Source organism: Arachis hypogaea, chromosome 4 (assembly GCF_003086295.3).
Source record: "Arachis hypogaea cultivar Tifrunner chromosome 4, arahy.Tifrunner.gnm2.J5K5, whole genome shotgun sequence".
In the NCBI taxonomy this organism is placed as follows: domain Eukaryota; kingdom Viridiplantae; phylum Streptophyta; class Magnoliopsida; order Fabales; family Fabaceae; genus Arachis; species Arachis hypogaea.
This window is the reverse complement of record NC_092039.1, coordinates 30,600,275-30,618,355: the sequence shown is the minus strand read 5'-3', so window position 1 is coordinate 30,618,355 and position 18,081 is coordinate 30,600,275. Positions and strand designations below refer to the sequence as shown.

Below are 18,081 nucleotides of genomic sequence, written 5' to 3'. Positions count from 1 at the left end.
GTGACAATCAAAGTGTAGTTCTCTTGGCAGCCAATTCCATCTTACACTCAAAATCTAAGTACTTTGAGATTGATTTACATTTTGTGCGAGACTATGTAACATAGAATGTGATTCGAGTTAATCATGTACCTAGTTTGGTTACACTCATCAAGGCATTACCCTCAACTGCTTTTCTTGACTTAAGGGCCAAACTCAAGGTGCAGAATTCTAAAAATTCAGCATCTTTGAGTCTGAGGGGAAATGATGGAGAGAATGAGCAAGAGGAAGTCAGTTACACAAAACTATCAGATTGTTAAGCATTGTTATTAGTATTTATTAGTGTTGTTAAGTATTTACTGAGTCAGCTGAATTAGTCGTATTCTAGAGGCTTCTAATCTGTGTCTATAAATAATGTAAGACAGGTATCATAACTGGTTCTATGGTTTAATTCATCATCTCCAATACAATAGTCAGTATTCCCCAGTATTCTCTTCTCTCGTTCTAATTTCTTGCTTTTCTTGTTCTCTCTCACTCACTATTCTGGTACCTTTCAATTTGATAAAATTTGTCATTTGTTAACACCTCATTTATCTATTAATTTGTAGCTTGTAATTCTAACCTCTTTAAAACTTACCCAAAAAGTATTTATATAGTTTTAACTTTTACCAAAATATATTTTTTAAATTTATTCACACTCACATATTATATATTCTGATTCCTATATTTTTTTGAAAAAATATTATGTAGATTATTTTTGTACATTTTTTACTTTAAAATTAAAAATAATTTATAAAAGATATGAAAAAATGAAAGTGTATATTTTTTTCTACAATAAACAATATATATATATATATATATATATATATATATATATATATATATATATATATATTTGGCAATTTCTAGCTAACTCTCATATAAATAAGGGGTTACATTAGCGCAAAGAATTATATTGAAGTAGTTCTAGCACATATTGTATATCCCAATTATTGCGGCCATATTGCTATTTACCTTTGGCATATGTTTTGTCATGGAAAAGTAAAAGATATGAACCTTCAAATTTTTTGACAAATACGTTTTTTTTATTTTTCAGTTAAAATTGAATAATAAATTGAATGTTTTGAAAAAAAAGTTAAAATTTACAAATTAATTTTTTAAAAAAAAACTTTTATAATTTACAGAAAATTTTTTATTATAATTAAATAATTTGGTTTTTAAAAAACTCTGGTCAAATAAATTATTAGTGTTAATTATAATGATATAATTAAATTCATCTAATAATTATTGAATACATCATAAAAAGTAATTAACTCTTTATTTATGAGAGAGTTTACTATATATATATAATAATTCCAAGGGAGGAGCTATGTAGTAGAAAAGAGGGGCAATAGCTCTTCTAATTTTAATTTCTATTTTTAATTTTTTACATGTAAATTATATATAAATTTTATTTTATTGTGTTAATATTTTTAGCCTCTTTCTAATACTTCATCTAGTTCTGGCATGAATAATCCATGATATCTTTTAGGTAATAAATATATGTGATATGATGCTAACGAATAGCACAATACAAGAAGCATCTATCGAAAAAGGGCAAAGAGAAATAGGACACCTTAGGTTCTGCTTGAGAGATTTTATTTCCCATTAAGCAGAATGAGATACTGAAATGGAATAGCATTAGCAATGGTCAATTTCAGTCAAAAATAAAACAGGAATTGAATAGTGTTTCAATCTGTCATATGAGGTATATTATATGAAGATGCATGGCTATAGATATATCTTTTAGACATAATTTTACATTTCACAACTAGAATAATCTATTTAAATTTATTTTGAAAGGTTTTGAAATGTCTTTCTATCTATTGAATATAATACTTATTAATTATTCTAAAAAAAATCTTATATATACCTATTAATTATTCGAAAAGTAGCTCTATCAACATAAGAAGAAATAATCGAAAAATATTAAATAAACAAGTTATTTTTTTAATTAAATTTAACTAAGTCTTTCTTCTTTTTTTTATGCCTGTCTTTTTTTTTGTTCTTTTTCAACTATTTTTTTTAAATCATTAAGCTATTAGATCAATTTGATATTGAACTTAATTACTAAAACTATTTAATCATATAACATCATCGTAAAAAAATCAATCAACAATACAAAACTATATATGTTGCATATCACATACATATTTTTGTAACTGTCAATTTGTTTAATTATAAATTAAATATAAATCTAGTTTGATGGTCGTAGAATTTAATTATAATTATGAATATATTTTATTATAATTGTGAAATCTGAATTTGATTATAAATGCGAGTCTAATATGTATTTTTTAGATCTTAGAGTCACTCTATATTGTCATATGAAAGGTGACTTTTATGGTGGCCAATTTATTTAGGTGGACAAAGTGGCTAAAAAATATGTAGCCAATTGAAACTTGACACATGGAATGAATGTGACTAACTCCCATATGAGTTTGACTATGGAAATAATTAGTTTGGTTAATGAGCCACAGTAAAAGTGAGTAAACACGGATAAGTAGGAAATGTAATGGATTAGCAATGGCAGTTTGTGAGGGTCATTTTTTCGAATTTCAAACATTCCTATATTTGAAACAGGAGGGAATTGAAACAGAAATCAAAATGAAAAATGAAAACATTCCCAAAGTTAGAATTGAATGAGCAGACCTTCAAGCTAGTTAGAGAAGTTAGGGTTTATCTTGAAGTTGTGCACACTATTGCGGGAGGTGGTCGCATGGCATTCCCAAAGAGGCAAATCGGAGTCTTTGCCGACGATTCAGCAAGATAGAGTAGAAGAATAGTGGAACGGTAGGGTTCGCGCCATCGTTGCCTCTCCTCTGTCTCCTTTAAAGTGTCCCTTCGATCTCTCTCAAGGGTGGAACCCCTGAACTCTGGATGCTGGTTCTGGATCTCTGACTCGCCTGGTGTTCCTCGTCTCTCCTGGGTTGCGTCGTTGGTCTTCGGAAACGGTGGAATCTGGCTCCTGTTCGTTCCTATTCTGTGCTCTAACATTGGTGAGCAAAGTTGCGAGAACCGGATCGGTCAATAAACCGGTAAGATCACTGGTTCAATAGTTTATTGGTTCGACCAGGATTCAATCGAAGTTCAACCGGTTTAATTAAATATTAAGTAAAATTATTAAAAAATCTAAAAATAATTTTAAATATATAAATTCAATAATTTCTAACTTAATAAAATTTAAAATTTCATGTAATAAATTATCCATAACTTAATATTAGAGGTTCATAAACAACTTCAAATATCAAAGTTTATAACTAAAAACAAAAAACGCACATAATGACAAACACATAATGTTCTACGTTCAAAAGAAACAATTACTAGCAAGTTTTCAACTAATCAAATGTGCAACTCATCACAAATCATAATGATAATCATCACTAATCAAAGAGGCTCCAGTTCCTTTCACATCCGAATAATGAAGATGTTTGATGAAAAAAACGAACTGCCATTTTTGCAAATTAGGAGCACTCCCACCGTGTAGCCTCCACCATTCACCTACCAAGATATGAAAGTCAAACATCAATTCTCATTCAATATTTAAAAAACCTTCAAAGTAAATTGAACATAGAAATATAATAACTTACCAGGTTCCAGTCTCTTTATCGCTTTCAAAGCACTTTCCCTTCATACTTTATTGTCAATTCCCTGTCACAGACAAAATCAATGACAAAAACTTAACATATACTATGAGATAGGTATAAATTTTATAGGAAATAGTTCTAGTCAAGTTGTATCCCTCCTTAATTTTCTCTATTTTCATTCTACTTCAACAAAAATGGTTACATTAATAAAAAATTTCTCTTCATCCAGTTCTGAATAGACTTAACATACTTCGGAGATAAGTTCATTGGCTTTAATGAGAGAATCAGCCACACCATATGCAACTCTAACACCGATGCTTGACCCTCCTCTTGTTGGTTTTACTTGAGACAAATTTGTAAATGTATACGAGCATAACTAGCTGCTGAAATCAGCCAACAAATCTCCGAGGAATGGACTAAATTAACTGCCTTACCACAACTTTCTCAGAATCAATAAAGTTTTACCGGGTTATTTTTGTCATACTTCACTATAAAGTATTGGCAAGCTGGATCAGATTTACCTCTAGAAGAACCAGTTTGAGAATCTTGAATAGCATTATCTTGTAGTTGTGGGTTACTTTGGGACTGTTCCATCTGTAACATACAAATTTACAAACAAATAAATTCAGCAACCAAAATCATGAATAAATAACAATAACCTCAATAAACAGTTATCTCAAAAAATCAAAATTAAAAAATAACCTCAGAAAATCATGAACAAATAAATTACCTCAAAAAATAAAAAATCATGAATCCAAAATAACCTCAAAAAATCATGAATTCAGCAACCAAATGAAGTCCAGCAAATCAGAAAATCATGAACAGAAAATCAGAAGTCGACGAGGAGGAATAACATAGTATTACTTACCGGCGGCGAGCAACGACGACGATAGAGGAGGCGAGGTCAACGATAACAAGGACGCGGTGGAGGCTGCGGTGGTCAAACCCGCCACTGCTGTGGCTGCGGGATGCGGTGGCTAAGGGACGCAATGGCTGTGGGATGCGGTGGCAGTGGGCTGCTCGATTGGTGGTGGTGGCTGCAATGGTTCTCAGATAAGAGAGGAGAGATGAGTGTGAATTGGTGATTTAGGGTTCCTCCTTCAGCACTTTAGCCTTTTGGTGCACGAAATTGTGATCATCAACAATGGCGCTAAAAACTTGGTAGCGCTCTCAAACGTGAATCACACTTAGTCACAACTCCGCACAACTAACCAGCAAGTGCACTGGGTCATCCAAGTATTACCTTACGTGAGTAAGGGTCGATCCCACGGAGATTGTTGGTATGAAGCAAGCTATGGTCATCTTGTAAATCTCAGTTAGGCAAATAGTAAATGTTATGGAGTTTTGGAATAATAAATAAAGCAGAAAATAAAAATAGAGTTACTCATGTAATTCAATGGTGGGAATTTCAGATAAGTGTGTGGAGATGCTTGTCCCTGTTGGATCTCTGCTTTCCTACTGCCTTCCTTCAATCCTTCTTATTCCTTTCCATGGCAAGCTATATGTAGGGCATCACCGTTGTCAATGGCTACATCCCATCCTCTCAGTGAAAATGGTCCAAATGCTCTGTCACGGCACGGCTAATCATCTGTCGGTTCTCGATCATGTTGGAATAGAATCCTTTGATTCTTTTGTGTTTGTCATCATGCCCAACAATCGCAAGTTTGAAGCTCGTCATAGTCATTCAATCCCAGAATCCTACTCGGAATACCACAGACAAGGTTTAGACTTTCCGGATTCTCATGAATGCCGCCATCAATCTAGCTTATACCACGAAGATTCTGATTAAGGAATCCAAGAGATAGCACCCGGTCTAAAGTAGAATGGAAGTGGTTGTCAGTCACGCGTTCATAGGTGAGAATGATGATGAGTGTCACGGATCATCACATTCATCATGTTGAAGTGCAACGAATATCTTAGAACAGGAATAGCTGAATTGAATAGAAAATAGTAGTAATTGCATTAAAACTTGAGGTACAGCAGAGCTCCACACCCTTAATCTATGGTGTGTAGAAACTCCACCGTTGAAAATACATAAATGATGAAGGTTCAGGCATGGTCGAATGGCCAGCCACCAAACGTAATCAAAAGACCGAATGATCAAAAGACTAGACAATCAAAGACACTTAATAGTTTTATTTTAAGTGGGGCCCCCTCTTTTGGTTCAGCAAGATTAAGTGGTTTGCTGGCATCAAACGAGCGACTACTGTTTGGATCTCTTTTCCTGATATCCCCGTTAATTCTTTTTGCAATTGCAGACCCCTCCCACTCCACAAACTGACAACCAAACCATGCACTCTAAATTGGACAGTCTCGAGGGTAAAGTAGAGCAACTCTCTGAGAAGTTTTCACAAATCCTGAAACACTTGGGTAAAAAGTCCTATTTATACTAGACTAGCTACTAGGGTTTACAGAAGTAAGTGATTGATGCAGAAATCCACTTCCGGGGCCTACTTGGTGTGTGCTTGGGTTGAACTTTAACTTTACATGAGCTGAGGCTTCTTTTGGAGTTGAACGCCAAGTTGTAACATATTTTTGGCATTCAACTCTGGTTCGTGACGTGTTTTTGGCGTTTGACTCCAGAATGCAGCATGGAACTGGCGTTGAGCGCCAGTTTACGTCATCTAATCACGAATAAAGTATTAACTATTATATATTGCTGGAAAGCTCTGGATGTCTACTTTCCAACGCCGTTGAGAACGCGCCATTTGAAGTTCTGTAGCTCCAGAAAATCTATTTCGAGTGGAGGGAGGTTAGATTCCAACAGCATCAGCAGTCCTTTGTCAGCCTCCTTATCAGAGTTTTGCTCAGGTCCCTCAATTTCAGCCAGAAATTACCTGAAATCCTAGAAAAATACACAAATTCATATTAAAGTCTAGAAATGTGAATTTAGCATAAAAACTAATGAAAACATCCCTAAAAGTAGCTAGATTACACTAAAAACTATCTAAAAACAATGCCAAAAAGCGTATAAATTATCCGCTCATCACAACAGCAAACTTAAATTGTTGCTTGTCCCTAAGCAACTGAAAATCAATTAGGATAAAAAGAAGAGAATATACTATAAATTTCAAAATATCAATGAATATTAATTCTAATTGGATGAGCGGGACTTGTAACTTTTTGCTTCTGAACAGTTTTGGCATCTCACTTTTTCCTTTGAAGTTTAGAATGATTGGCATCTATAGGAACTTAGAATTTCAGATAGTGTTATTGATTCTCCTAGTTAAGTATGTTGATTCTTGAACACAGCTACTTTTATGAGTCTTGGTCGTGGCCCTAAGCATTTTGTTTTCCAGTATTACCACCAGATACATAAATGCCACAGACACATAGCTGGGTGAACCTTTTCAGATTGTGACTCAGCTTTGCTAAAGTCCCCAGTTAGAGGTGTCCAGAGTTCTTAAGCACACTTTTTTTGCTTTGGATCACGACTTTAACCACTCAACCTCAAGCTTTTCACTTGGACCTGAATGCCACAAGCACACGGTTAGGGACAGCTTGATTTGGCCACTTAGGCCTGTATTTTATTTCCTTGGGCCTTCCTATCCATTGATGCTCAAAGCCTTGGATCCTTTTTACCCTTGCCTTTTGGTTTTAAGGGCTATTGACTTTTTCTGCTTGCTTTTTCTTTTTTTCGCAAGCTTTTGCTTTTTCACTACTTTTTCTTGCTTCAAGAATCAATTTTATGATTTTTCAGACTATCAATAGCATTTTTCTTTGTTCATCATTCTTTCAAGAGCCAACAATTTTAACATTAATATAATTAAACTAAATTCAAGGATAAAAAAATATGCACTGTTCAAGCATTCATTCAGAAAACAGAAATTATTGTCACCACATCAATATAATTAAACTAAATTCAAGGATAATTCTGAAATTCATGTACTTCTTGTTCTTTTGAATTAGAAACATTTTTCATTTAAGAGAGGTGAAGGATTTATGGAATTATTCATAGCCTTAAGACATAGTTACTACATACTAATGATCATGTAATAAAGACACAAAACATAAACACACATATAGCATAAAAACCGAAAAATAGAAAAAAATAAGAACAAGGAATGAGTCCACCTTAGTGTTGGTGGCGCTTTCTTCTTGAAGAACCAATGATGTCCTTGAGTTCTTCTATGTCTCTTCCTTGCCTTTGTTGCTCCTCCCTCGTTGCTCTTTGATCTTCTCTGATTTCATGGAGAATGATGGAGTGCTCTTGATGTTCCACCCTTAATTGATCCATATTGTAACTCAAATCTTCTAGAAAAGTGTTGAGTTGTTCCCAATAGTTATTGGGAGGAAAGTGCATCCCTTGAGGCATCTCCGGGATTTCTTGGTGATGAGCTTCCTCATGCGTCTCTTGGGTTCCATGAGTGGGCTCTCTTATTTGCTCCATCCTTTTCTTAGTGATGGGCTTGTCCTCCTCAATGGGGATGTCTCCTTCTATGATGACTCCAGCTGAGTAGCATAGATGGCAAATAAGATGAGAAAAAGCTAGCCTTGCCAAGGTAGAGGGCTTTTCAGCTATTTTGTAGAATTCAAGGGAGATGACTTCATGAACTTCTACTTCCTCTCCATCCATGATGCTATGAATCATGATGGCCTGATCCACAGTAACTTCAGATCAGTTGCTAGTGGGGATGATGGAGCGTTGGATGAACTCCAACCATCCTCTAGCCACAGGCTTGAGGTCCAGTCTTCTTAATTGAACCGGCTTACCTTTGGAGTCTCTTTTCCATTGAGCTCCTTCAACACATATATCCATAAGGACTTGGTCCAACCTTTGATCAAAGTTGACCCTTCTTGTGTAGGGGTGTGCATCTCCTTGCATCATGGGCAAGTTGAATGCCAACCTCACATTTTTCGGACTAAAATCTAAGTATTTTCCCCGAACCATTGTAAGATAGTTCTTTGGATTCGGGTTCATACTTTGATCATGGTTCCTAGTGATCCATGCATTGGCATAGAATTCTTGAACCATCAAGATTCTGACTTGTTGAATGGGGTTGGTCAGAACTTCCCAACCTCTTTTTTGAATCTCATGTCGGATCTCCGGATACTCATTTTTCTTGAGCTTAAAATGGACCTCAGGGATCACCTTCTTCTTGGCCACAACATCATAGAAGTGGTCTTGATGGGCTTTGGAGATGAATTTCTCCATCTCCCATGACTCGGAGGTGGAAGCTTTTGTCTTCCCTTTCCCTTTTCTAGAGGTTTCTCCGGCCTTAGGTTCCATTAATGGTTATGAAAAAATAAAAAGCTATGTTTTTACCACACCAAACTTAAAATATTGCTCGCCCTCGAGCAAGAGAAGAAAGAATAGATGAAGAAGAAGAAGATATGGAGGAGATGGAGAGAAGGTTGTGTTTTGGCCAAGGTGGAGAAGAGAGGGTTGTGTTGTGTGAAAAATGAAGAGGAATGGAGGGGTATTTATAGTGGGGGGATAGGGGTTAAGGTTCAGCCATATTGGGTGGGTTGGGTGGAAAAGTGATTTTGAATTTTGAAGGTAGGTGAGGCTTATGGGGAAGGGTGGATGGATGTGTGTAGTGAAGGTGGGTAATTGGGAAGAGGGATTGAGGTGATTGGTGAAGGGTTTTTAGGAAAGAGTGTTTATGGGGAAAAGATGATGAATGTTGAGAAGAGAGAAGAATATGAGTGGAGGTAGATGGGGATCTTGTGGGGTCCACAGATCCTGAGATGATCCTGTGGGGTCCACAGATCTTGAAGTGTCAAGGATTTACATCCCTGCACCAATTAGGCGTGTAAAATGCCTTTACATGCAATTCTGGCGTTTAAACGCCGAAGTGATGCTCGTTTTGGGCGTTCAACGGCCAATTACAGCATGTTTCTGGCGTGAACGCCAGTTCCATGCTTGTTTCTAGCGTTCAGCGCCAGTTCTCCTCAGTGTGCATTCCTGGCGTCTGAACGCTAGGATGTTGCTTGTTTCTGGCATTCAACGCCAGATCCATGCTCTGTTCTGGTGTTGAACGCCAGCCAGATGCTCCTTACTAGCGTTTGAACGCCAGTAAGTCCTTCCTCCAAGGTGTGATTTTTCTTCTACTATTTTTGATTATGTTTTTAATTTTAGTCTTTTTTTTCGTGACTCCACATGATCATGAACCTAATAAAACATAAAAGAACAATGAAAATAAAATAAAATTAGATAAATAAAAAAATTGGGTTGCCTCCCAATAAGCGCTTCTTTAATGTCAATAGCTTGACAGTGGGCTCTCATGGAGCCTCACAGGTGATCAGGTCAATATTGTAGACTCTCAACACCAAACTTAGAGTTTGGATGTGGGAATTCAACACCAAACTTAGAGTTTGGTTGTGGCCTCTCAACACCAAACTTAGAGTTTGGTTGTGGGGGCTTTGTTTGACTCTGTACTGAGAGAAACTTTTCATGCTTCCTCTCTATTGTTAAAGAAGAAGATCCTTGAGCCTTAAACACAAGACAGTCCCCATTCAATTGAAGGACTAATTCTCCTCTGTTAACATCTATCACAGCTCCTGCTGTGGCTAGGAAAGGTCTTCCAAGGATGATTCATTCATCCTCCTCCTTCCTATTGTCTAAGATTATGAAATCAGTAGGGATGTAAAGGCCTTCAACCTTTACCAACACGTCCTCTACCAATCCATAAGCTTGTCTTACTGACTTGTCTGCCATTTGCAATGAAAATATGGCAGGATATACCTCAATGATCCCTAGCTTCTCCATTACAGAGAGTGGCATAAGATTTATGCCTGACCCCAGGTCACACAAAGCTTTTTCAAAGATCATGGTGCCTATGGTGCAGGGTATTACGAATTTGCCAGGATCTTGTCTCTTTTGAGATAAAGTTTGCTGAACCCATGTATCTAGTTCACTGATGAGCAAGGGAGGTTCACCTTCCCAAGTCTCATTACCAAATAACTTGGCATTCAGCTTCATGATATCTCCTAAATATTGAGCAACTTGCTCTCCAGTTACATCTTCATCCTCTTTAGAGGAAGAATAATCTTCAGAGCTCATGAATGGCAGAAGGAGGTTTAATGGGATCTCTATGGTCTCTATATGAGCCTTAGATTCCCTTGGGTCCTCAATAGGGAACTACTTCTTGCTTGAGAGACGTCCCATGAGGTATTCCTCATTGGGATTCACGTCCTCTCCTTCCTCTCTAGGTTCGGCCATGTTGATTATATCAATGGTCTTGCACTCTCTTTTTGGATTCTCTTCAGTATTGCTTGGGAGAGTACTAGGAGGAGTTTCAGTGATTTTCTTACTCAGCTGGCCCACTTGTGCCTCCAGATTTCTGATGGAGGACCTTGTTTCACTCATGAAATTTAAAGTGGTCTTAGACAGATCAGAGACTAAATTTGCTAAGTTAGAGGTACTCTATTCATAATTCTCCGTCTGTTGCTGAGAATATGATGGATAAGGCTTGATATTGCTGAGCCTATTTCTTCCACCATTATTAAAGCCTTGTTGAGGCTTTTGTTGATCCTTCCATGAGAAATTTGGATGATTTCTCCATGATGAATTATAGGTGTTTCCATAAGGTTCAAGGGTTCTCAGGATCATAAGCTTCTTCTTTAGAAGATGCCTCTTTAGTACTGTTAGATGCATTTTGCCATCCATTCATACTTTGAGAAATCATGTTGACTTGCTGAGTCAACATTTTGTTCTAAGCTAATATGGCATTCAGAGCATCAATTTCAAGAACTCCCTTCCTTTGAGGCATCCCATTATTCACGGAATCCCTCTCAGAAGTGTACATGAACTGGTTATTTGCAACCATGTCAATAAGTTCTTGAGCCTCTGCAGGTGTTTTCTTTAGGTGGATGGATCCACCTGCAGAATGGTCCAATGACATCTTAGAGAACTCAGATAGACCATAATAGAATATATCTATCATGGTCCATTCTGAAAACATGTCAGAAGGACATCTTTTGGTCATCTGCTTGTATCTTTCCCAAGATTCAGAGAGGGATTCACCATCTTTTTATTTGAAGGTCTGAACATCCACTCTAAGCTTGCTCAGCTTTTGAGGAGGAAAGAATTTAGCCAAGAAGGCCGTGACCAGCGTATCCCAGGAGTCCAGGCTATCTTTAGGTTGAGAGTCCAACCATGCTCTAGCTCTGTCTCTTACAGCAAAAGGGAAAAGCATGAGCCTGTAGACTTCAGGATCTACTCCATTAGTCTTAACAATCTCACAGATCTGCAAGAACTCAGTTAAGAACTGGTAGGGATCTTCTGATGTAAGTCCATGAAACTTACAGTTATGTTGCATTAGAGCAACTAATTGAGGTTTTAGCTCAAAATTGTTTGCTCCAATGACAGGAATTGAGATGCTTCTTCCATCAAACTTGGAAGTAGGTACTGTATAATCACCAAGCATCCTTCTTGCATTATTGTTGTTGGGTTCGGCTGCCATCTCCTTTTCTTGTTCGAAAATTTCAGCAAGGTTGTCTCTGGATTGTTGTAATTTAGCTTCTCTTAGTTTTCTCTTCAGAGTCCTTTCAGGTTCTGGATCAGCTTCAACAAGAATGTCTTTTTCCTTATTCATGCTCATATGAAAGAGAAGAGAAGAGAAAAAGAAGAGAAATCCTCTATGTCACAGTAAAGAGGTTTCTTATTGTTAGTAGAAGAAGAAAGGGAATAAAGAAAGGAAAATCCAAACACAAAGGTGAGGATAGGGGCAGAGATTTGAGATGAAGAGAAGTGTTAGTGAATGAATAAATAAATAGAATAAGATGAGAGACAGAAGTTTTCGAAAATAATTTTGAAAAGGAGTTAATGATTTTCGAAAATTATGATAAGAAATAAAATTAAAATTAAAATTTAAAATAATTAATTAATTAAAAAAAGAATTTTTGAAAAAGAGGGAGGTATTTTCGAAAATTAGAGAGAGAAAAGTTGTTAGGTGGTTTTGAAAAAGATAAGAAACAAACAAAAAGTCAAATAGTTAGTTGAAAAAGATTTGAAAATCAAATTTGAAAAGATAAGAAGATAAGAAGATAAGAAGTTAGAAAAGATATTTTAAAATCAAATTTTTGAAAAAAGATTAAATTTTGAAAAAAGATATGATATAAAAGATAAAATAAAAAGATATGATTAAAAAGATATGGTTAGAAAAAATTAAATTTTTAAAATTAAAATTAATTACTTAACTAACAAGAAACTAAAAGATAAGATTCTAGAATTTAAAGATTGAACCTTTCTTAACAAGAAAGTAACAAACTTCAAATTTTTGAACCAATCACACTACTTGTTAGTTAAGTTTCAAAAATTTTAAAATAAAATTAAAAAAGATTTTAAAAATAATTTTTGAAATTTTCGAAAATCATGAAAGAAAAATGAAAAAGGTTTGATTTTTGAAAAAGTTTTAATAAGATAAGATTTTTAAAATTTGAAAATTTGACTTGACTTACAAGAAACAACTAATTTTAAAAAATTTTGACTAAGTCAACCCAATTTTTCAAAATTTTGAGAAAAAAAAGAAAAAGATATTTTTTATTTTTGAATTTTTAATTATGAGAGAGAAAAACATAAAAAATTACTTACAACATGAAAATTATGAATCAAAACACATGATGCATGCAAGAACACTATGAATGTCAAGATGAACACCAAAAACACTTTGAAGATCATGATGAACATCATGAACATGATTTTGAAAAAAACTTTTTATGCAAAGAAAACATGCAAGACAACAAACTTAGAATTCTTTCATGTTTAGACACTATGAATGCAAAAATGCACATGAAAAATAATAAAAGACACAAAACAAGAAAACATCAAGATCAAACAAGAAGACTTACCAAGAACAATTTGAAGATCATGAAGAACACTATGAATGCATGAATTTTTCGAAAAATGCAAGAACAAGATGAATATGCAATTAACACCAAACTTAAAAATTAACTCAAGACTTAAACAAGAAACACGAAATATTTTTTATTTTTATGATTTTATTATTTTTTTTGTATTTTCTTTTATTTTTTTTCGAAAAACATATAGGAAAAGAAATTAAGAGATTCAAAATTTTTAATATGAATTCCAAGAATCTTTCAATGTTAGTCTAAAGCTCCAATCCAAGGATTGGGCATGGCTTAATAGCTAGCCAGCTTTAGAAGATATAAATCAGGCATGGAACAGCTGATATTTCATCCAACTCCATATACATACCCGTTATGGTGACAAGTGGAAGCCTCAATCCAAAAGGATTTGGATATGGCTTTACAGCCAGTCAGGCTTCAACAAGTTACCATGAAACTCTAGAATTCATTCTTAAAAATTTTGAAATAATTTTCGAAAACAAAGGGAAAAATTTTGAAAAATATTTATTTTTGAAAAAAAATTTGAAAAGAAAATAAAAAGAAAATTACCTAATCTGAGCAACAAGATGAACCGTCAGTTGTCCAAACTCGAACAATCCCCGACAACGGCGCCAAAAACTTGGTGCACGAAATTGTGATCATCAACAATGGTGCCAAAAACTTGGTAGCGCTCTCAAACGTGAATCACACTTAGTCACAACTCCGCACAACTAACGAGCAAGTGCACTGGATCATCCAAGTAATACCTTACGTGAGTAAGGGTCGATCCCACGGAGATTGTTGGTATGAAGCAAGCTATGGTCATCTTGTAAATCTCAGTTAGGTGGATAGTAAATGTTATGGAGTTTTTGAATAATAAATAAAGCAGAAAATTAAGATAGAGTTACTCATGTAATTCAATGGTGGGAATTTCAGATAAGTGTGTGGAGATGCTTGTCCCTGTTGGATCTCTGCTTTCCTACTGCCTTCCTTCAATCCTTCTTATTCCTTTCCATGGCAAGTTGTTTGTAGGGTATCACCGTTGTCAATGGCTACATCCCATCCTCTCAGTGAAAAAGGTCCAAATGCTCTGTCACGGAACGACTAATCATCTGTCGGTTCTTGATCATGTTGGAATAGAATCCCTTGATTCTTTTGTGTTTGTCATCACGCCCAACAATCGCGAGTTTGAAGCTCGTCACAGTCATTCAATCCCGGAATCCTACTCAGAATACCACAGACAAGGTTTAGACTTTTCGGATTCTCATGAATGCCGCCATCAATCTAGTTTATACCACGAAGATTCTGATTAAGGAATCCAAGAGATATGCGCCCAGTCTAAAGTAGAACGGAAGTGGTTGTCAGTCACGCGTTCATAGGTGAGAATGATGATGAGTGTCACGGATCATCACATTCATCATGTTGAAGTGCAACGAATATCTTAGAACAGGAATAGTTGAATTGAATAGAAAATAGTAGTAATTGCATTAAAACTTGAGGTACAGCAGAGCTCCACACCCTTAATCTATGGTGTGTAGAAATTCCACCGTTGAAAATACATAAGTGATGAAGGTTCAGGCATGGCCGAATGGCCAGCCCCCAACGTAATCAAAAGACCACATGATCAAAAGACTAGACAATCAAAGACACTTAATACAATAGTAAAAAGTCTTATTTATACTAGACTAGCTACTAGAGTTTACAGAAGTAAGTGATTGATGCAGAAATCTACTTCCGGGGCCCACTTGGTGTGTGTTTGGGCTGAGCTTGAACTTTACACGAGCTGAGGCTTCTTTTGGAGTTGAATGCCAAGTTGTAACGTGTTTTTGGCGTTCAACTCTGGTTCGTGACGTGTTTCTGGCGTTTGACTCCAGAATGCAGCATGGAACTGGCGTTGAGCGCCAGTTTACGTCGTCTAATCATGAATAAAGTATTGACTTTTATATATTGCTGGAAAGCTCTGGATGTCAACTTTCCAACGCCGTTGAGAACGCACCATTTGGAGTTCTGTAGCTCCAGAAAATCCATTTTAAGTGCAGGAAGGTCAGATTCCAACAGCATTAGCAGTCCTTTGTCAGCCTCCTTATCAGAGTTTTGCTCAGGTTCCTCAATTTCAGCCAGAAATTACCTGAAATCACAAAAAAACACGCAAACTCATAGTAAAGTCTAGAAATGTGAATTTAGCATAAAAACTAATGAAAACATCCCTAAAAGTAGCTAGATTACACTAAAAACTATCTAAAAACTATGCCAAAAAGCGTATAAATTATCCGCTCATCACCTTTCTTCTTTTTTTTTTTAAATTTTTATGGACAAAATGACGACATTTCAGAGGATGTATTTTTTGAAACGAAAACCCTTTAAAAAATCGAACGGTTCTACCGGTTCATCAATTAACCGCCGGTTCGACCGTTTTTAACCGATTTTTTGCCAGACGATTTATAGGCTTACTTGGACCGGCTAGGTGACCGGTTTTCGGTTAATCCAGTTGAACGACCAATCCGGTTTAGTTTTCAAAACAATGTTGGTGAGTTTAATTTGTTATCTTTGTTCTATATCGGAGGAATATGCAATTGTGCTGAATTTGCTCAGATAGTTGTTAATCTGCTGTGTTAGGCATAGGATATAATGGTTTTGTTTCCAAAGAAATGCACAGAGTTGCTTAAATTGAATTTCTGAAAGTAAATAAATACCTCTATTATGATGCTCAGAAACAAGATGAACCTTGTAATTGACCACCGAAAAAAATATTTATTAGGGTCTCCTTGTGATTGGAACAAAAGCAGATCCTTATGACTTTTCCAAAAACAGTAAACCTAATAGAATATTTAACCGTTGTCATAGTCTTGAAGTCCCCATGCTGTAAAATCAAATGACCAAACTTATTCTTTTGAAAATAAAACTATGTGCATTTAGTATGTATAAATGATTTTGGTTAAACTGAATTTGATATATTCTTTTAGTAATTCTCTTCTGGTCAACCTTAACCCAAAAATTAAAAATTTGTCTTTGTAATGTTAGAAACCAATGAGTCAACCAATTTATATAGACCAAAAATTGTGATAGACTATTGACTGATGACTATGGACTTCGCTTAATGCCAATTTGTATAGCAATTGTCTCTATTTAAGTTAATTCCATAAGAGATAATGTGTACGACATGCTTTGTTTCTAAATGGGTTTTATAAATCCAGGGATGTCTGATAGTGAGTTGGATTTGGATGATGGCAGCACATTAGAGTTTTCAGGCCATTGGACTGATGGTTGGAGCACCGATTTAGGAGATGGGGATGATTTGAACGGGTTGGAGGAACCACTGACTGAGGAAGGGGATAGTGGCCATGCAGATAGTGAATACAAAGGCAAGAATGGTGATGGAAGTGGTATGCATGCTTCTGCAGAGGATCATGCAAACTCCGAGAATGTTATGGGTAAACAATTCAGCTATCCAGACCTTGTGATTGCTTCTGTGTTGTTATGTGTAGAATTTAATGGGATTGGAGATGCGTATGCAAGCTATGTAGCGTATGCAAAGGGTATTGGTTTTGCGGTGCAAAAGGGAGATTCTATTAAAGACGAGGAAGGGAATATTGTTAGGAAGTTTTTCTACTGCAATCGGCAAGGGCTGCGTGAAAAGAGGCATTACGAGCGAGTTGACAGAAAAAGGACTCATAAACCAGAGACGAGAACGAATTGCGATGCCAAGCTTATGGTGTTTCTGGACAAAATTTGTGGGAAATGGCGGACGAAAATATTGGTCGAGGAACATAATCATGAGTTGGTGCCCCAAGAGTTCACTAATATCATGGCTTCACATAGGAAGATCCCAGAAGGGCACAAAGCGCATATACATAGAATGCATGAAGCTGGGTTCAAAACAACTCAAATAAGGGGCTTCTTTGCCCACATGTGTGGTGGATATCAGAATCTTAACTTCATAAGTAAGGACTTGTATAATTATATGGATGGAGTTAGGCAATCCAGAATCGTCGAGGGAGATGCAGCCGTAATCATAAGCTACTTGAAGGGCAAGACTGAGTTGGATCCAATGGCAGTTGTGCAGTACTCTTATTGCGCTGAGAAGCACCTTGGGTACCTATTTTGGTCAGATGGTAACATGCAGTATGACTATGAATGCTTTGGTGATGTGTTAGCATTTGACTCGACGTATAGAAAAAGCTTATATAACAGATCTCTTGTGATATTTTCGGGCACCAACCATCGTAGACAAACAATTAATTTTGGGTTTGGTTTGCTAGAGGATGTGAAGATTTCGTCCTACAAATTGTTGTTAAGTAGCTCTTTGGAGGTAATGACACATAAGTAGCCGAAATTCGTTGTCACAGATGGTGATGAATCCATGCGAGAGGCCATTAGATTTGAATTCCCTAACGCGACACATAAACTATACACCTGGCATCTTGCCCGAAATGCAGTTGTTAATATCAAGGACAAAGAATTTTGTGCTGCATTTAAGACTACTGTGTATGGTCACTTTGATGTGGAAGAATTTAACAGTTATTGGGTGGACACGATCACGTCATTCAGTGTAGAGGACAACGATTGGGTCGCAAAGACATACGAAAAGAGAGAGATATGGGCAAATGCTTATTTGTGTGAGAATTTTTGTGCCGGCATTCGAACCACTTCTCAGTGCAAGGGTATTAATTCATCACTTAAGAAATTT

General features: G+C 36.0%; 1 protein-coding gene across 1 annotated transcript; it reads left to right on the top strand.

The window, feature by feature from the left end:
* The first annotated feature begins 16,590 nt into the window (after window positions 1-16,590).
* Window positions 16,591-17,721, top strand: LOC112794784 (protein FAR1-RELATED SEQUENCE 5-like). The gene has a single exon (XM_025836764.1). The coding sequence runs from the start codon at window positions 16,591-16,593 to the stop codon at window positions 17,719-17,721; it is 1,131 nt and encodes a 376-aa protein (XP_025692549.1).
* The last annotated feature ends 360 nt before the right edge of the window (window positions 17,722-18,081 follow it).

Bases quoted from the DNA above. Each gene is read 5' to 3' on its own strand.
- LOC112794784 (XM_025836764.1), top strand. From the start codon at position 16,591: ATGTCTGATAGTGAGTTGGATTTGGATGATGGCAGCACATTAGAGTTT.